Here is a 20,431-nt window from a genome sequence, read left to right on the forward strand (position 1 = left end):
ACATTTATGGCTATTTTTCCATTCATCAATTGATCAGCGTTTATTTTGGGCCATAGCAGTTGGGCGGTTATTAATCGTTTCCTCACTCATGCCTAAAGATCAAAACCGTTAAGCAAATTTGAACTTTGAACGATATGTATGTCCATATATAACTTTCGCAGCAACTGCTCAGTGCGTCAAAGTCGAAAGGCGCAACACCCGTGAGATTGGTCCAGCTGAGCCTTGACAGCCATATGGCTGATTACAAAGCTGATCGCAAAGAAATCGAGGCCTGGTTAAAGGACCTCGATGCATGCATTGAAGAGATGCGGGTGGACGCTCTCAACCGAAGGTGTCGTGTTTCTGTAGCCGAAGTAGAGGCTTACGCTCTCCATCTCAGCCGACTTAGTCAACGCCTTGCCTCCTTCAAAGGTATGTTTTAGGGGCGGAAATAACTACCAAAAAATCAACCTAATAAACTAGGTATCAGTGATTTTCTGAGTTCCCCTTTACCACGCAACTCGACTGCGACAAACAGGTTATAAATAGTTCATCAAAATAATTGCCCTACACTCTACTTGCTGGATCTACCCCAATGCATTAGGTGAATTTCTGATGTAAATTTGGCCAAAAAAGGTACTTTAATTATAATGTCTTTCTCTTCTATGCCCTGATACAGGCATTAGGCAGGGGAGCTGCAAAACGGTCGGCTGGTGTTTTCACTAGGTTCTTTTGTGGATGTTTTAGCCTCTTTTGTTGTCGCCTTTTGAGCAGAACTTTTCACAGAGACTATGATGATTCAATGTAAAGTTGCGTATCGTAAGGCAAAGATTGTCAACCGAAAGGGTACCATCATTAATCGCTCATTTACGGCGTTTATCGTAGGCAATGACTGAATTGCAATTTCTTTTAAGTGTTTGGATTTTTGTAATGATTTCACAATTAGAGTAAGATCATGTTAAGCTTTTACTCTTATTGTCCAGTATAATGTTATCATATGCTTATTCTAATTCAATCTTATTATAATCGAGGTTGTCTCGAAAAAATCTGTTTTTGACATTTTTTGGGATTCGTCACTTAAAGTAGTTTGAATTTTGTATTTGTTTAGCTTCAGTTTGCCAAATAACTGGAAAAGTTCTAATTAGGTAGTGTCGTGCCTTAAGTGAATCATTTCAGATGGCTGTACTATGCCTTAATCCACGTTTACTTCCACTTTTTGAGTTCACATTCTCCAACCAGTTAAGCAATTTACTAATTTTAATATTTATCACAAGTACTTAGCTTTACTTTTTAGGTCATATTCCTGAAATATGCAATGCTTTGAACCTCCTGACCCTTGTGAACGAAGCAGAAGTGAAAGTTCAAAATGAGTTAGTTTATCTATGTCTTCACATTTTTTTGCAATAATACTGAAGTATTCATTTTTTGTTTGCTATTTCAGACTTTTGCTAGACGAGCAAAAGCGAATTGATGTAACCCTATCCACTTGCAAACAACTTACTTGTACTCTCTTCACCCTCAAAAGGTATGCCTGTTTCGAAACAACCTATTATTTCCTCCCTTTCGCAACGGTTGTTTTTCTCTCGCTAAGGCTTGCGGCTGTTCAGGAAAATGGCATTAGTGTCAATATCCCAACATTTCGAACAATTCGAGATCCGCGACCTGAAGATAAGAAGCTTTATCTTCAGCAAATTTCCAAAATCGTCCCCAACCACGAGGCCAGAATGCTTGGTCTGGCGGTATGTTTAACACTTGCAGATAGCTATAACTTCCTTTTTTCAAGCGATTTGACAACGAATGAATGTCACATGCATTTATTTTAAAACAGAAAGCGTGCCAGTGCTAAGGGTTCGATTGTGTGAGAAGTGGATGAATGTAAATGCCTTATGTTTATGCATTTCAGTTATGGCTATTGTAAGTGAATACATGAAAAAATAAGTGCAACTTCGTGCTGACATTTTTAAAGTGAGCTTCCCATAAAAAACTGCCTTGGCAACTGGGGTAGCTATCTTAGCCTTTATTTTGGTGCAAAAGTTTCAAAGTCGAACTCTTATATAGATCAGTGACTTCATTGCGGCCAGCTTGACCCTTTTCATCCTAGTCTTTTGAGCTTTTGAATAAATATAAATCCTAACACACGTAATGTGCTAGATAACAAAATCAACCAAGCAATCATTGCTTGTGAATGCAGTTAGTCGCTTGGGCATTTCAGCAATACGAAAATATTTTGCGTATATTGTTGTACAGCTGCAAACAAGTCGAAATTATTCATCTGAAAGCTTAGAGTGTTAGGTGAACATTGTATTTGGCATAAGATTCGGTCACGAGTGTTTATCTAAAAAATGACAGATGATAGGTCATGCTGTTCAAAGTGGCAACACAGCATTTCCACTTTTATGGAAAGTTGTCACGCATACCTTAAGAGTTTTGGAATAACGCACATTCGCAGAAAAAAATGGCGATCTTACTGCCCAATATGTTTTAGATATTTCATTTCCTGTGCGCCGGTTACTTTCAGTAGAATAATTACACACTTCCCATACGTTTTTATCCATATTGGGGTGATGATAAATGTGCATATATGATAAGCACGTCACGATTGCCATCGTAGCTAGAATTCCAAAAAATATCCGCTTTAAGACGATCCGTTGGAACACATCACATGTTACTTTCCTCACCAATATGACAAATAGTGGCTGTAGTTATTTAGCTTTGTAATCAGTCAAGGTAATGTACCCGACTAAAAGGATCCTTCAGCGTCGGTTTGCTTTTTATTCAGTTCCCGGATTAATAAATTACATCGCTTAATAAATATGGACTTCCAATAATCCTAACCGATATGGCTTACTCCGACAGTGATATCAATGCCTTAAATATATCAACTTTATTCGTTTTAAAATGCTTTTTCCATTTACTTGAAATCACTGCAAATTTTAGCGTTATGATTAAGCTTTAACCTGTGAGTGGGCAAAATTGTGAATATAAATAGTCATTTACCGTAAAAAATGCTCTTTTACATTGCTTGTAAAACTTGAGCGCTCCAAATCGCTTTTTTTTGCTAAAATGATCAGCGCTAAAAGTTTGCTCGCAACAAACTCGATTGTGAACTAAAGTGGACTTTTGTACGTTGCTTTAAGCTTACCAGGAATATTTTCGCTTTCAACGCTTTTTCTGTCAACGGTAAAAATGCGCTTTTCAGGAAAAAGCAGTTCTAAATTTTGTGGCTGCATGTTTGTTTCCCTTTTAAATACTGGACTCAGATAAAATGCAAGATCACTGAGTTTACTTATATTCAACATGCAAATGACAACCCTCTTAATGGCACAAAATTAATTCAGATTTCCATGATGATAGCATTTTGTCTTATCCATTGACTACTTTACAATAACTTGCATTCTGAATAAGTTAGGTGCTACAAAAAAATCAGCATTAATTCTTGTAAGCTAACATCTCATTCAACTCCTATGCGACTTCCATCACTAATGTCCCTGCGGACGATTTTCCAGCGTCATGAAAAAACTCGGGAACGTCGAAAAAGGATGCTCTCCCTTCACGAGTCAGTATACCTTGAAAGGGCTATGGAACAGTCGGAGAGCAATCTGCAAGAGATTCTACAGCGTCTGAACGAGCTAAGCCTGGACCTTCTCTCTTCAAGTCCGGAGCAGTCGGAGGAGGAGGGCCCGAATCAAGCGCCTTCTTTCACTTCAACGCCCTCATCCTTATCCCGGATCTGCCCCATTCATCAGGCTGGCGTCAAGGCAGCTGAGACTTGTTGCAATCACTGCGAAGTGATAAATTCAGTCAGTAAATTATTTTCACTTTCTTGCGCTACTACTTGGATTGCAGTTTCACCAACTAATCATTGCACGAACCACTTTGGTCTCCATTTTTGTAATCTAAAGCAGGCGATTCAAAGGATTCACCCAATCATTTTTAATCAGTTATTTCCTAGTTAATGCAGCACTTATTAAAGTGCTGTATGCAAAACTAACCAAAAAATAATGCGACTGTAAATACATATTTGGCCGCTAAAATTCTTCAGTAGAAACAGTTTTAAAAATGTACTATGTACAATGTGACAACATCCATGTGCATCCATGTTGAGAATTTTAAATGTGAACGGCATGTAAAAGGCTCAGAGGAGCCATAGTTGAAGAGTTATGGCTGCAAACAGAAGCCGGGACCGAAATGAAAATTTACATGAAAGTGATTAAGAAACATGAATATGGTTAATCGTTGACTGATCTGGAAGTCAGTTCGTTGTTGTTAAGTACAATATGTCTGACGAGAACGTGTGGAGGTAGTTTAAAAGCAGTTCTTGAAACCTCAAGAAATTGCTTTTCAAAACAGCTTTGAGCGCTTCAAGTAAAACTACGGATTTGTTGGTCTGTTTGCATTAACAAGATTAAAATAACACAATCGCGTAACAAGCTGAAAGTGCATATAGCTGATGACGCAATGGCCTTACCATGTCCCCAAGAATACGATGAATAGCTAAATTTATCATTTGAATACCGACCAATTGGACATTGAGGAATTAAAGCAGCCATTTTAAGGCCTAGAAGGGCACATTTGCTCACAACCTTCCAACATATGAGGTTCGCGGCTGAGAAGCTGGAAGATTACTGTTCGGAGAAAGCCCTTTCTGTAAAACAGACGACAAGATAGGTTGTCTGAGAGCTCACTTGCAGCTGTGTCTGCACTGCAATCCCATGAGAACCTTTTGATCCGACTAGAAGCTCAAGTGCCTCGTGTGCTTTATCAGAGGCACTCAAAGTCAGAGTAAGCGTTTTCACAAACCCTGGGGTAACCTGGAGCAGTATTCCATGCGAAGACTTTTGGAAGTTTAGGTTTTCCCAAATTTTAAGGAAGTTTTCAAGGAAGCGCCTATAATCCACTTATTGTAGCTTGGAGAAGTTGTGATTTTACATTAACTTCCTTATTTTTCAAAATCCATGAAAGGGTCCGTGTCTGGCCGTGACAGTCCCCCAATATTTATACATTCAAAAATCACGCATGAATGGTTTTTATCCGATGCTTAATTAATCCCACGGGTAAAGACATGGTACTGTAGTTCACATTGAAGAGGTAGTGTTTTGGGATTCTAAAATATTTTGCAGTACGAAATTAGCAAAAGGCTAATAGCAGAGTTTCTACAAAGCCAGTATGCATGAAGTACAACTCTTCAAAATTTACACTGCTTTCTTCTGTGTTCTTGACTAACTTCCCGATTGAGATACATATTAGTATCAGTGAGTAGTCTGTTTGGGAGAGAAATCCAACAAGTGGCGAGACAATTTCGGTAAATCAAATACGTAGTGGGGAAGACTTAAATTCCAACGAGGTCCTGTATGAGATTTTCAACATAAACGTTTACAAGGTAAAGCACTGAGCAACAATTTCGATATGAATACTGACGTTTAATTTCTTACATGCCTCGATTGATGTGTCTGGTTAGTTAGTTAGATATGCACTTGATGGTTAGTTAACTCATTTTTACAAACCGTAGCTAAGATCTGGAAAGTCGTGTAGAGGCAGTGGCGATGGTGAGAGCTCGACATCTCCATCGTCAGCCTCATCGGAGCAAAACGTAGTTGGCGCGCAGTTACCTCTGTCGGCACCACCGCTACCGCCTTCTTTACCACAGGCGCCCCGGGGCCCTCGGCGAGCCCACGTGGTGTTCTCGCGCACCGTGTTGGTAGACGCGGGTCGCGAGACCACGCGGCTTAACTGTCCCTCCGACTTGGATGACGACCACCTCGACGACGCCGGCGACACCGGCAGCGAGGCAGAGGAGCCACAGCTCTGGCGTCGGGAGCGCCTCCACCGTGGCAACCGTGTAGTTGATATCCATCCCGGCCTACCGCGCAACGAATACGTCATATGCGACGGACGCTGCGGTGCTTCCAGCTGTGCTCAGGGCTCCTGTCTCGCCAGAGTATGTTTCATTCCAGTCAAACTCGCAATCCACTTTATGCAACTACTCACGATTCAATGATCCAAAACGCGTTAGTCACGAGACAATCACTATTTTTGCTGTATGAGTCTTCTAACATGACTCTGCTTGGAAGGGATCGCCTGTTAGTTTTAGTATTCCCATAATTCTCCACTAAGACTATCCTTTTGTAATGGATTTGAAAGGATTATGTTTACATGTCTTTTTTCTAAAAAAAAATTTCAAGAGTGAACGAAGTAGTGTTCCCAGTATGGGAAAACCATTTAAAAACGTTCCTTTTTAATCTGCACAAATTCACTTGATTCCGAATCATATTTTTGAATAGCTTTGTAAACTTTTCAAACGGATATCAAAGATAAAATTCATGGTTCAAATAAATATTATTTTGAAAACACGTTAAACAATCATTTGGATTGGTGCATTAAAAACTTTTGGAAATTTTAACGCTTTTTTGTTACGATTCACAAAATGTATGAAGTTATTAGACAATGGTGGAATTTGGTAAATCTTGTACTGCTAACTATTCATTAATGGAATATCGTTTTAGCAAGTCAATTTTCGGTTAGGCTTGAAAACACTTTGACCGAAAACTCTTGAATTTATAACTGCCAGTAGATTAGGCAAAATCACCGTGCCTTTTTGGCATGAATGCAATCGCCATCTACCTACCGTCACGTAACCAGTACTTTATTCCTACCCACAGCATCTCTGGAAAACGATTACGTCAAACTTAAGCCATGTCCCATCTGTTATGTTTTTGGTAGAATTTGTTTTCGCAATTGATTTGTGTAGGAAAAATCTTGTTTATCAAAGGCTGCCATGCTTACTGTCAATCTTCGTAAACAAAGCTTTTTTCATCGAATGTAATATTTTGCTAACGCTCCGACTTGACGATTTCCTGGAGTTAAATCTCGAGCCTTTTTGCCTTAAGCAAAAGGGGTCAACCGGATCTGTGCTCAAAACCACGACGGCGTACGGTTCAAGTCCGAACGATAGCAATCCGGTTGGGAGTCAATCCGCCTCCGCCAGTGACTTTGATTCGAAGTCAGTAGACAGTGAGGAGAGTGAAAAACAACCGGCTGAACCGACCTCCGTTCACGAAATGCGTACCCACCACCAGTGCTGCCGTTTGAACAATCCAGGCAACCTCCCTTCAACAAATTAACCACCAAACACTCCACTTGTACATAGCTGTCTGCTTATGCTGCCATTTAATGCTCATCTGTGATACTCAACCGAACAATTTTCATACGGAGAGTTTCGGTAGAGTAATCGAGTACGTAATGAGCGAGGAATGCGCACTTCTGTTGGTTTAACTTTTAAAACCTTTCGGTCACCAAGCAGCCTACCTAATGCCTGCGAGTTGAAATACGTAAATCATGGGTCAAATAAATGCGCACGTTTACTGGTGCGTTCGTCTAGACTGGAATTCCCCGTCTTTTCCAAATCAGCGATCACCTCAGTTGTTTTGTGCTAATTTGATCGGAACCTGTGTATGCAAAGGCAGCTCATGAGATTGTTGCCTGCACAATCGGTTCACTAGAACCTCAGCTACGTTACAGAATTAAAGCCGCCTGCGCTAACCAATTAGAAACGAAAATGCACCCGAAAACGAAATGCACGCTTTACCGTAACTTCACAAAATATTTGAATCCACGCCTTTTCTCGTGGTTTTGTAATTGGGTTCTCATCACTCAGACTGATTATCGTGGCCATCGCCTGTCACCTCTTTAGGCAACCTGTTAAAAAAACCACAAGCATTGCATAAAGTACATAGGAGGCAATTTATGCATAGTGTAGGGAAAACTGCCCGTCCAAAATTCCCCGATTCAATTTGTTAAAACACTCCAGTCGTGAGGTGACAATCTGGATGTGCGTGGCCGTAAGATTGTCGAGCGATTTAGAGCAACGGCCAAAATTTGATTCAACGACACAACCATCCTGTTTTGTGATTTAATCCTGCTTTGACCCTCATTTGCAAACACGACCAGCAGGTTTTACGAAGCTGCGCCCATAATCTGACTTTCTAGGCCCTATCAGAATAAGCGCAGACACCCAAAGAAATGTTCATTATGCAATCCTACAGTATGACAAGTACCTCACATTTTAAAAAATGAACAACTGCGACAGTGAAATAAAACCCCGATGGATGAAAGGGTTTCTCACCTAACTAACTAAAAGGTCAACTAAAAGAAACATTAAGATCAAGCTAAATAATCCTCTCGAACTCTGAAGAAGTGCGTTTGGAGTGACACACCATAGTTACTTGACTAGTTCCCATTTCGAAAAGACTGTCAATATGATTGAAATTTTTCTTTTGTAGTACACTCACCTTTCCACAGTGCGGACAATCAAGCGTGACTTGCTCAAATCTCTAATATACACAAGCAATATTAATGAGCCCCGTAATTTAAGAGTACATTTCCTTCCGCACGACTGCGGCAGTTATTGTGCTTCCAAGGATTGTTCTTTGCGTCTCCTTCCTGGAATGCCAATGGGGCAGATTCTGTGGCATACGAAACTCGTAGTCAAAGACACCCTGGTTGGCTGCGCATATTCTAGCATACACCTCACAGAGATCACGAAACTCCAAGTTACTTAACTGAAATAGCAAAAACAGTGCATTTGGTAAGACAACGTTCAATTGAATGTGGAATGACGGCATAATTATGCTTTGATGGGTAGATGAGGATAGAACGTAATGTTGTGCAAAACGCTTCATAAGATTTCGTGTTTTTGAGAAATATTTGAAACCTCAAAAAATCATCATGCTTCATTTTTGTTTTCAGCATTATGCAAATAAAGTAACCCAACTTCACAAAACGCCAAGATGTTAGATTATTTTAACGCGTGAAAACGGCCTTTGCATAAGACTGTAAATACTGAGAATCATGCTGACTTCAAAGTTGTGCGAAAGATTTTCAGATTTCAGTACAATTTTGGAGACACCCATTTAGAGAACAGTTTGGCAAAGCATGGATGAAACACAATTTGTTACATATTCCAATCACGCACTCGTGGAGGGTAACCGAGACTCCAATTTCATAGTGCAGTTGTAGGAATACGCCAACTATTGCGTAAAAAACATCACCTCAAGCATAACACCATCATATTAAAGGTTGCCCTATGAGAGCCTGAGCTGTAGTGAAGGTTTTTCGACAATAAACACGACACTATTGCCTAAGTGATATGCCAATCGCACCCGCTGGTTATCAAAGAAACGCTTTTTCATCATTCACATTGAATTAAGGGTAATGGAGTTCAGAACTCTGGTGTATGAACCGCGCGAACAAGTGGCAAAGTTGGAGATATTCTTCTGTTAAGAAATATATTTGGCAGCAAGAAGCACTCTACGGCAGTGAAATGTGTACTACAAACCACTTGTTTTATTGAATCATTTGTGTGCGGTCTACTTTGAGGCAGCGCCTTCTATCGCGCTTTCAATCAGCATACTTTGTGTTAAACCAGAACCATTTATGCACATTTTTACCCCTTTAAGAATACCTGACAAAAATTATTCCGATTTTGTTATATTCCTATATTGCCTTAATTTTTTTCCAAACTACAAGGATCCTGCATAAAGCGGAAAGGTACAAAATAATTAACAATTCCACTTGGATGCGCATGGATCCACTGATCGGTTACATTTAGATAGCAAAAGAACATCACCAACAACACCGCCCATGATATGGGTCAAAATTTAAAAAAATGGTGAAGTGAATACGGATCAGAACTTATCCATATAAATGTTTTGACATCCAAGAGCAAATAGGGGAAAAGCTCCTAGTAATCCGTGTACTTTGAACGAGGTCACAATTGGAGTATATCGGAAACCAGTTCAATGTAAAGGCAAAAAAATTGAAATCAGAGAACGCTCTTTAGGAGTAATTGCCGCGTACTGGTAAACGTTGTGGCTTTACTGTCATCAAATAAGCATTGAACAAACCGTCTTTTATGTTTGTGATAATCTTGTCCCAACTATGCACATTTTCGTCGCTATAGCCGCTATGGTACGGCGGGCTCATTGCAAAATCCAGCACCCTGGATTATACACCAAACGATAATGCCATCCACAACATTACTCGTGATAAGCAAACGACATCGGGCTAAGACTCCATAAATGAGTCCCTTAATGACGCCCATATTATGTGATGAATACGTGCCACGTCTATCATTGTCTCTTTGTACGCACAAGCAACTCAACGTTTTTAGGCAATATTTTGCTACCAGTTAAAAATGGAATCCTCTCACGTCTTTGCTATCATTCCAAATAAGTTACTAACAAATAAAACCCGCAATTTACTTTAAGTAAACAATCTCATAGACCGAATACAGGGATAACAAAATTAAAATAATGAACACCTCGTTCCAATTTGCAAACACCTTTCATATTGCCTAAGTTATGATTTCAGTGGCTCTCAAGGAGAAGGTAGCACATTTAGTGTTCATTTCATTGATAATGGCTATTTCACTGGCGCACAAATTAGAAAGCGCATTGAGTTTAGCTGCTGGCACAACAGTCCGGTCGGCCTTCAAGATCACCTAAGTAGTCGGGTATTTACTAGCACAAATTAATGATCTCGGCAGATTAATAACAGTACCATTATCAAATCACCTGGATGGGACGCTTCATTGGTTGCACTGCAGCCTCTTTGAACAGCTGAATAACGAGATCTGGTCGCTCCGGAGGAAAGAGACTTTCCAGACACCTAACAATTAGTTTTTGTCTAAAATTAAAAGGAGCGTACCCAGGTGTGATCAAGTGTCGATGAGCCGAAAGCTATGCATCATGCAATCTTGATGTCAACTGAACTAGTATTAACAAATGAAGAATACCTTCCAAGTATTTTGAGAAATGAATATACAACCATATTTAATCTGGCAGGAAAGCGGCCTATATCTAGAATATGAAGAAGGTGAGCGTCTACAACAAGTCAAAAGCAACATTAACTGATGCATCGGAATGAAGATTTCTTAGGACTGAGGAGCACTAGCTTTGCTCCCTATATTGCACATGACAGGAATACGCATTGTTGAAAGTATTTGCCAATAAACTCGGTACTAACTAATCTACAAAATTACTTTATCAAGCAATAAATTTTAATCTTTTCAAGTCGATAGCTATGACGTCCTCCAAAGCTAAGAACTTGGATTCACAGCACCTTAAGAACGGTGTTTAACATCTTTCGCATACTTTTTTTCCAAATTCGCAGGCGAATGTAAGTGCTCTTTTGCGACACTTGCACAGAATTCCCAGGTAAGTGCGCTAAAGAGGTCGTTTTTCATCAAAATGGGAAACATCGCGCAGTTTCGCATGTATAGAAATAAAGATGTGTTTCCCCATGCCTTTACTGCTCACCACTTCACAATCGCAAAAAATCATGCGATTTAAGTACAACAGTTGGACTCAAATGGCGCATCATGGCATATAAGTATCAATTACATGTCGAAAATAGACCGTGCAGCAATAGCAACCCATTAGGTTAAGTACAAGAAGTACGCCTGGATAGTTTTATACCACAAAGAAATGCCTCGACTAAAGGTTTTTCGTGGTCATAATAGCTCATTTAACCAGTAATTCGTTACTGTGGCTCTGGATCTAGGCTTACATTAAATCACTTAGGAAATGAATGATAACTGCTATGGATAAGATGGAAACCAACCTTAATATAAACTATTGACTCTCAATCAGCACATCTAAGAAGCATAAGTACTCAAGAAGAGTTCCTTCTATCAAAAAACTTCGAGTTGAGGAAGTTCTTCCTCATCAAGCTTCTTGCACTAGCTTTTTCAGAAGCTTTCAAATATTTATGGCATTTCTCACCGCTATAAATAAACGGAAACTCCTAAGCAGCTAACAGAAGAAAAGGTTCGCCTAAGATCACTGTCGATAAATGTTGAATTCGAGCGAAATAGACGGAACTTTCTGCCCCACGACTAACCCAGTCACTGGTTTTGTCTCAAAGCCTTGATAAAAGCACAAGTCAAATAATCACGAATTCGTGTTGATCATTGCAGTGTGCTTTTGAGCCTAAAGTGATGTCAAGGAGAGAAACAGGGTGTAAAAGTACGCACCTGAACTGAAAGGCATGACGAACCAACTTTTCCACGTAGGGGAAGGGGGCAGAGATGAGTGGCCGTGGGAGGGGAATCAACCGTACTACACCCGCATCCACTTTGGGCTGGGGAACAAACGCTGAACCAGGAATCACCTTTAGGAATTGTACCTACAGCATGCGATGGGATAATTGGTTCGCCAAAATGTTACAGTATTTATAAAACCTTCAAACCGTCAGAAATTGTAATGCACCAAACAAATGACAATGATTTAATTAAGATTTTAAGGCTCAGTGGTATTTAAATCAAGCTACTCCTATAAAAAATGCGGGTTAAAACCCATTACTCTAACCGGAACTTGAATGGCGAGTTCTCATAAGCGGGTTAGGAATAGGGAATTTATCGTCTTAAATAAGATGTCACTGTATATGATCATCCGAAGAATCGTTTACAAATCTGAAAAATCGAGCCAGGAGTGGTCATATATTATTGGAACCTTTGCCTGTTCTTCATTCTATTAAATTAAAGCTACTTAATTTACATATAGTAAAACTAACCTCGCAAAATGTCTGGGCCATCACGGAGAGCCGGGAACGCTGTTCGTCCCAGACGTCGGCCACGAGGCGTTCGCAAATCTCTTTCTGAAAGGTGAGTGTCATGGGCACCCGCCCGAGACGCCAGATCTGCCGACGATTGGCAATGTTATCCAGCCACGAAATAAGCAGAGCCGTCGATGTGCTGAATGGGAGATTACCGATAATGCGAACACGCGGTGGACGCTCGACGCTGGCTTCAACCAGAGCCGTTGACACTTTGTTCACCTTTAGTGCCACAGCATCAACTCCGGAACCCCAAGTCTCGGGCTGGTGTATGCTTGTCAGAGGAAATATATCCCCGGTATTTACCTTCAGAATGTCCTATGGGGAAGACAAGCCTAAATACAGAGATAGTGTGCACAAAGTGTGATAACGATACAGTTTGAAGGGGATAGAAATCGGGGCATAGTGGATGGGAGAACATCTCTTATGAACTAGAGGAGAGCCTACTTACACCACGATAAATGTCCATCTTTACACCCATTTCAGATGCCGAGAGACGTAATTCTTCTAAAGAGGGGATAAACCTCCGGTCGAGTTCCACGACGACAAGGTGCCGAGGACGTTGACGCAGAATAGCCCGGGTGAGCCCACCGGGACCGGGACCTACCTCCAAGACGCAGGCATCACGGAGGCCGCCGGCGCAGTTCACAAGACTGTTTATAGAAGAGGGTTGGAGAAGGAAATTTTGCGACAACTGCTTCTGAGCTCTGAGATTGTAGATGCGGATTATTTCTCGCAAGGAAGGCAGTGCTGGAAGACGGGGCGTTATTGAGGCTGGCGTAACAAATACAACTAAGTCAGCGTTCTGGTCAGAGGATCCAGCTAAGGTTATTGCGCGACTATAGGGTCAGAATGCCAAAAAAATTGTCGGTAGAAAAGACAAGTAGATGAATTTGGGCACTATACGTCATAGGGAAAGTTTGTGGAATAGTTCTAAAAATTAATTGAAGCAATGGAATTAACCAACTGGAATGCGTTTTGTAAAATCAAGTTAATACCTCGTAAATGGCTGGAAAAAAACACTTCTCTATTAACAAGGGGGAGTTATCAAAGAAAACGATGTGACTAATAGTTCCACAATCAACACTCGAGACTTTGTATAAAATACCTCAAAGCGTAAGAATCTGGGTTTCATCAAGCAACTAAAGACAACTAATCATTCTAGTACGCTCTGAAATGCCGAGTAGGAACTGGGGAATCCAGAGTAGGGCTGATTTAAAAACCATTTTAGACAACAAAGTCCACAATCCACCCAAAAAGACAGCTGCAATATATCGAAAAACATGAATTATTACACCCTGCAGAATTATTTTCGTGAATAGTGCAAGAAATCGAAGGCCCAAGCATAAAAACCCTGTTAAGGGCAAAAGTGCACGCCCACCCATCCTGCTTTGAAATTAGTCCCATCGACACTACAAATCCAAACACACCACTTCATAGCCAATAATAAGACATTAGCGTTTGAGTCTCAAAACATTAACATCTGTAAGACTTACTCACCCATTTTCATTTAGAAAATCAATAGTTCTTTGTCGGCTGGTTTGGATCATTTCCACAACACAAAAAATTATACTAGATCAAAACGGTGAAGACATCAAATGTAATTCAATATCCCCAGTTATTTGTCAACTTCCTGCATGCTTCTGTTTATTAAGAAACTTGGGAAATCATTACTGATTACGCACCCCATTTGTGTCCTTGGCCAAAATTTCTTCAAATATTAGCGCATCGTAATCTGATATTGCAAACTTTGTTCATATGTTAAAAACTGGCATTTAAGAGTCTAATCTAACTTGCTTTAATTGTAATGAACACATGTAGCATCCTAGGCCTTCGTTGACATCGTGAGAAGCCACAGTAGTATGAAAGGAAATATGCTATTGGCTTATGGAAGAGCTGATAGGGCCCCGGCCTGGCCTCAAGGCCACGCTAGGACGCATAAGCGCTTACGTACGAACCAAAAAATTCCACATTTAATTGCAGTTTCCCTGGCAATGCAGATTTAATCGTTGTTTAATTATTATGTAAAGGATCTCGCTTTGATGATGCTCATGTAACGTTTCGAGACTCCCTGAAGACGAAAGAAGACAATACTCGTGCAGAATATATGTATTTAGCACGGAGAAGATGTCTGGGCTATTGGCTGGCCCAAAAGGCCAGCCCACCCAGCGAGGTACAAGAGGGCTATTTCGAAGTACAAAAAGTGGCGCCTCACCAGAATCGAGGGATAAACCACTATCGTATTACACTAAGTTATCACCCTGTAACGAATAATTGAAATCCAGCGATCTGTGGTTGCCATCTGAAGAGAATTATCTGAAGAGTGATTTAATAACGCACCACTTTTCCCGAGTAGACAGGAAGAATCAAAAATACCCACCCCCTCACAATTCTCCGAACCGACCACGAAACATCTAATTACAAGAGGTTTCACAAAGTACTAAATTGGGACTGAATTCAGTGCTATGCACTTTACGATTAAGCAAATAGTTTTGCCTCAGTCTCATCGGCCTACACCTACGTGTCTTGAGCTCTACTCGCAAAAGCTACATACAGAAACCACCCCTCCGCAAACACAGATCCAAAACAAGGTTATCAACCGTACTCTGTAATCTGGCACCGGGCAATTTCACAAGGATTACAAACTGGATTTTTATGTACAAAGGCAGTAATAGGAATTCACATAAGATTGTTTACGCGTCTAAAATCACAGCCACACTCATCGATTGTTAAGATTTCGCAGCATTATTCAGTCCATCGTCTCTTGCAAGCGATGTCTTTCAAACATTCAACAAAGAACCTCGTTTGCTACTGCGTGAACGAAATAACGACAATGGATTCAAATTCCTCCGAGTCTGTTTTCTGAGCATAGTCATTGGGAGCTTGCGCCTAGACGGTGCTGGAGACTGCTGTGTCCCTTTAAGCTGGTACGATTCCAGCGCCTTGCTCTCATTAATCTCCTCATTGCACTCACAGTTTCCACTGCGCTCAGAAATGCAACTACAAATACAGCGGATGGACGAATCGTTCAGTTTAACTTCTGCAGATCGACGGAGGCAAACTTCCGATGCTTTGGATGAATGTTCGCCGACAGAGGAAGAATGTGGTGTGTTCGAGTAGCAACCGGACGATGACTGAACATCGGAAGATGATGAACAGGTAGTGTGTTTGGCATCCTGGTCCGATGTTGAGACCTTCAATTCCACCAACTCATCATTTGTTCCTTTTTTCCCGATTTGACTTGATAAATCACTGAAAAGAAGGAATAAAAGCAAAATTACGAATTTATAACCGATTATTAACTTGAACTAACTATATCAAGTACTAAAATGCACGTCTTCATCATAAAATACCAAATTCGCATGATATCACAAAATGGAGGACCTGCATATCACAGCATCAACTCATCAACTCCCTACTTGCCTCCTAACGATCTCCGGTGTGCAACTCCGCATGAAGTCACAGGGAGGTTTTTCCTTGTGTGGTCTGGTTAGAGCTGGGGAGGAAATGGATCTTTTTATTTCGGTTCGAGTGAGATCGGACCTCGATTCGCATCGTTGCCGTGGTGAAACAGACTCAAGTAAAGAGTACGACTGTAATTTTAAAGAGTAGAATAAGAATTATTTTTAAAGAGGCAATCACTTGTAACCAATGTGAACTGTAAGACGGTTGTGGAATTTACTTACTCTTGGTAATGTCTGAGCATTCTCGACTACTTCTGCTACCTCGGACTTTGCCTCCTCTTCTGCTTTCTGCCGCCCTGACTCTATGTTGTCCTGCTGCCCTGGAAAACGGAAGAGTGTCGAGAAAAGGGGAACCCGATGAGTTCTGATACACGCTGAGCCAGGCGTATGGCTGGCGGTCTTTCCAGCTTTCTGTGCGTATATCATCGGAGTGGCGCTTTTCTCGAGCCCCGTGCACTTCAGACTGGGTCGTTTCCTCAATTTCCCCAGACGCAGGGTACTGCCGGCCGAAATGGATGGAAATTGCAATGTCCTGCGTCGCGGAAGTGTGGCCACCGGAGGTGTTGCGACAGGGGAGTGATGGAAAAGGCTAAACGCCCGATTTACATTCGTTTGTACCGAGAGACTACTCGATCTTGTCAGCCCTGAGATGACGTTAGATTGTTCGTTAAGTTTCAACATACGCAGTTGCTCCTCCAAAGCAAGCTTCTCACGATGTATTTCCTTTAACTGAAAAATAACAGAGCATATTATGTATGCATAGGACATAAGCGATAACAGCATGAGTGTGTACCAACCTTCTGTGCATTGCACTTATAGGCCTTTCGAAATGCGGCTCTATTCGTCTCCGTCGCACGTTGCTTGTGGGCTCGGTAGAGCTGACTGACGATGGCGCAATCAGTCTCCAGGCTCTGCAGCCTTTTGCTTATCAGCTCCCGCGCCTCGTCATGAGCGCAGTCACCAAGGCTGTTGGACGTTCTGGTGGAATTGTCGTCCCATTGAGACCAGTATAATGACTGATTTGCCAAAAACAAATACGTTGGGAGCGAGCATTAAAATTTCCATGAGCCAAAGTGAATCAATTTTACGACTTACATCACCCATTACGGATGAAAACGATGAGGTGAGGGAGTCTTTGCAGGTCGATTTGACACTCGCATTACCCACGGGCTTCCGAAATGTAGCACGTGCCCCATTAATCGTTGTTAGTGCACAATCCTACAAAAAGAGTTGTAAAGCGAGATTGATCCACACATAATCCTATCATTACAAAGATAAACCTTTCTAGATGAAGCAACAAATAGTCCACTTTTGATTTTGCAAATAAGCATTCTAGCAACAATACGCCACATTAACCACCTGAGAGATGGACATGGTTGTAAATTAATGCATTGGGACTCTTCAAGCAGAAACATTATGCCATAATTTGAAATATTTTGCACAAGAAAGTGAACCACACTTGCTAATATCATGGTACACAAAGAAACCCACCATCTTCTCAATCATTTCATTATTGAAATTGAGTTCCGACTGACTATTTGTAAGCAGATGAGTAAAGGGGAAGGAAGTAGTTTTCAGCTTTGGATTGGAAGCGATCACTTGGGATTGAAGTTCCGTGAAACCCTCGGGAATCACACCCGTAAGGATCTGCAACAGTAAGCAATTGAATAATCAAAATTTACAATAAAACGTCTTCCAAAACCACTTATTACACTTCATCACGGGGGAAAAACTTACATGCCAAGACCGACAAGTCCACCTAGCATTAGATTGCATTAATTCATTCACACAACATTCTGCTTTCTACTACCAGAATGTAAGGATGAGGAACATTTTCCCACGACCGTCATAAATCCATAATACTACCAAGTGACAATCGAGTGAAGTCGTGTTTTTTAAACCATTTAATGGATGGAGGCGCACAAACACTACGAGGCGCGGGGGGTGCGTCGTTTAGAGTCTAAAGTACAGCCCTTTGAGGTCAGGCAGGTCTGTGCTACGACGTGGCATGGTAACGAAAGACCTTACGTTTTCATCACGTATCCTGTCGGGGGAGCAGTGAGAGCTGTAGTGGTGACGCTTCGATTTTCGATAATCAACTTGTCGTCCGGTGCACCAGAGACTGATCGAACGCACCACACCAAACTGCCACTAAGCCAATGGGTACAATGCTCGACTGAAAGTGCTGTAGATTTACCTATTTACCCCACTTTTCATGGAGTCAACTGCTTGACTAAATTTGTGACGATGTATTTCGCGATTTACTTCACCGAACATCAAACTCTCAATTACCAGGAAGACAGTTTTGATGCATAAAATTAGTTCATTTTTATGCGGGACTTAAACGTATTGTGCAAACATGAATTTAATGACAGTTAAATTGAACACTAGATAAGCAAACAAACTGGGATGTGGAAAAGAGTGCGCTACGACCTCCTCCTCACCATCATGTTCATCAATACCCGACTAACGAGTTCATAATCAGTGGAAGCACTAAAATGAGATCCTCACTCACCCACTCCTCGCGAAACGATTCAAGCAATTGAACCTGTAGACGGATCATCTGCTCTTCAATTTCTTGCCGTTTTTTCGCTAGAGACCCCACACTTATATGAACGCCGGTGGATTCGGTTGCAGCGGTGCTGGTTGACACACTTCTCTGTGGATCGAGAGGGAACGACGAGCTGCTGGCATCTTCCAGCGTCCTCAAACTCCCAGTCTGACACTGCATGCTTTCAGCTCCCTTCATAGTGAAGTCTGAAATGGTGAGTGCATCAGGGAGTAGCCATTAGTCACGCACAAATCGCGTCCGCTGATCGCAACTCATGTGAGCGCTCGTTTGGTGATCTTACCAGCTGACTTGGTTCGAGAATGAGGTGTGACTGCGCTGCTCACTTCAAGCATGGATCTGGCTCGTACCAGCAATTGCCCTGATTGAATTATCCTCTTTGGGTGACTCCGTTTCGCTTCTTTCACGGGCGCGCAGAATGCTGATGCGATATTGGACACAGCTGCTACTTCCTCTTCGTGGACTAAGCAGCATGTGTCATTAAAGCTCCATTTTGACGGGGGCTTGTATGAGTGAACATCCCTGGAAAGTTCAGGCGATGACAGGAGTGATTTGGATGAAGCCGAATGTTGGACAAATCCAATGTCACTCGAATGGCTCCTTCCAGAAGTTTGCAGCTGTATGTAATGAAAAAGGCGTAACATTGCTAATCCACCCCAATAAACGACACTTTCGATTGTTCTCCCAAGAGAACTCGACATTTCTGCAGTAGCAGGTCTCGATATAGCCAAACATAGCTTAAACAAGGTAAATTTATCTTAATAAAGTGATGAATCAGTTAGAACAAGGAGCCCATTTTTTTTCAACTCATCCTGGGCAGTTATGAAGTAATACTTCATCGAAAAGTTATTTTCATGCAATAAGCCATAATTCAGAAAAAGCTCTGGAGAACTTACATTTGTGGACGTCTCCTGATTTCCAAATAGTCCATTATAGTCCGCAGTTATACTCGCGAGCATTTGAAGAAATGGAGATAAACACGTCTGCCGATGCCTTGCACGAAAACCACCGCGTGCGTGCTATAAACACGTAGAACTGAGCCCTCAACGCATGAGGCAGCAATCGCTCGTGTCGACCAATCACCAGGCCAATCTGCCAAAGGGGCCAGTCAGCCAATGAACAGATCCCCTTGCCAACCAATCCAAGTCACGACGTGCGCCTGCAGAAATTGAGGTCATCAGGCTGTCTACGGCACGCCTTTATTTGGCTCGTCCATTAGGTGCACTGACTCAGTCATGGACGGCAAGTCGAGGAACGTGGTTGGCCCTCTGAGTCATCATTCTGGAGTGCGCACAGGTTAAAAAAATGGGCACTCAAGGCCCACCACAGATGTGCAGGGGATTGTTTGTTATTTTTAGGTTCAGCTAATGTTGAAACTTAATTTTAGTCTCAGTTTTATTGATGGTTGCCTTGGCCGCAATGAGACATTTGCACGCCAATTCTATCTTAATCATGACGTGTAAATTCACATTCATGTTAATTCCGTCCTATTACGTGGGACCTCACGGCTTTGCTGTAAGATGATAAAAGATTAGCAATCTAGTATCTTCCGTAATTCAGCTATATCGTCCTACTTTTCCTAGGAGAGATAAACTAAATTTTTCGCTGGTGTTAACTTGGTCAATGTAATGCGCCACGTTGTTAGTGATTACCTAATGTCAATTTACTTAAAGTGATTGAAATCAGATAAGCGCTATTATCGTACTCGCCTTTTGTCCAGCTTACCTATTTACATTGCCCAATTTACGGTTATTTTTGCACAAGCTCTGTGTTTGTCTTACTTCTTACTTTCAGGACTAGTATTCAT

The 20,431-nt window shown here is 41.5% G+C and overlaps 2 protein-coding genes across 2 annotated transcripts in view; one reads left to right on the top strand and one right to left on the bottom strand. All coding sequences in view use genetic code 11, as the record gives it.

Moving 5' to 3' along the window:
- Positions 1 to 7,100, top strand: part of EGR_00793 (Coiled-coil domain-containing protein) — a gene marked incomplete at both ends in the record, with an annotated part of 17,178 nt that extends 10,078 nt beyond the window's left edge. The window contains 7 exons of the mRNA XM_024490042.1: positions 162 to 411; positions 1,274 to 1,349; positions 1,421 to 1,504; positions 1,571 to 1,718; positions 3,486 to 3,779; positions 5,489 to 5,917; positions 6,867 to 7,100. Of these exons, the coding sequence (XP_024355445.1) occupies positions 162 to 411; positions 1,274 to 1,349; positions 1,421 to 1,504; positions 1,571 to 1,718; positions 3,486 to 3,779; positions 5,489 to 5,917; positions 6,867 to 7,100 (1,515 nt within the window). The remainder of the gene's footprint in view (positions 1 to 161; positions 412 to 1,273; positions 1,350 to 1,420; positions 1,505 to 1,570; positions 1,719 to 3,485; positions 3,780 to 5,488; positions 5,918 to 6,866) is intronic.
- Positions 7,101 to 8,345: 1,245 nt separating this feature from the next.
- On the bottom strand, positions 8,346 to 19,583 carry EGR_00794 (Dimethyladenosine transferase; the record flags this gene model as incomplete). Its single annotated transcript, XM_024490043.1, has 15 exons — positions 8,346 to 8,537; positions 10,551 to 10,662; positions 12,011 to 12,162; positions 12,550 to 12,909; positions 13,043 to 13,341; positions 15,392 to 15,785; positions 16,011 to 16,184; positions 16,278 to 16,784; positions 16,853 to 17,071; positions 17,151 to 17,273; positions 17,547 to 17,702; positions 18,084 to 18,206; positions 18,571 to 18,812; positions 18,908 to 19,241; positions 19,521 to 19,583. 15 exons carry the CDS (start codon positions 19,581 to 19,583, stop codon positions 8,346 to 8,348), a joined length of 3,450 nt encoding a protein of 1,149 aa, XP_024355446.1.
- Between the last annotated feature and the right edge of the window lie 848 nt (positions 19,584 to 20,431).

This window comes from Echinococcus granulosus (genome assembly GCF_000524195.1).
Source record: "Echinococcus granulosus chromosome Unknown EG_S00003, whole genome shotgun sequence".
Lineage (NCBI taxonomy): Eukaryota > Metazoa > Platyhelminthes > Cestoda > Cyclophyllidea > Taeniidae > Echinococcus > Echinococcus granulosus.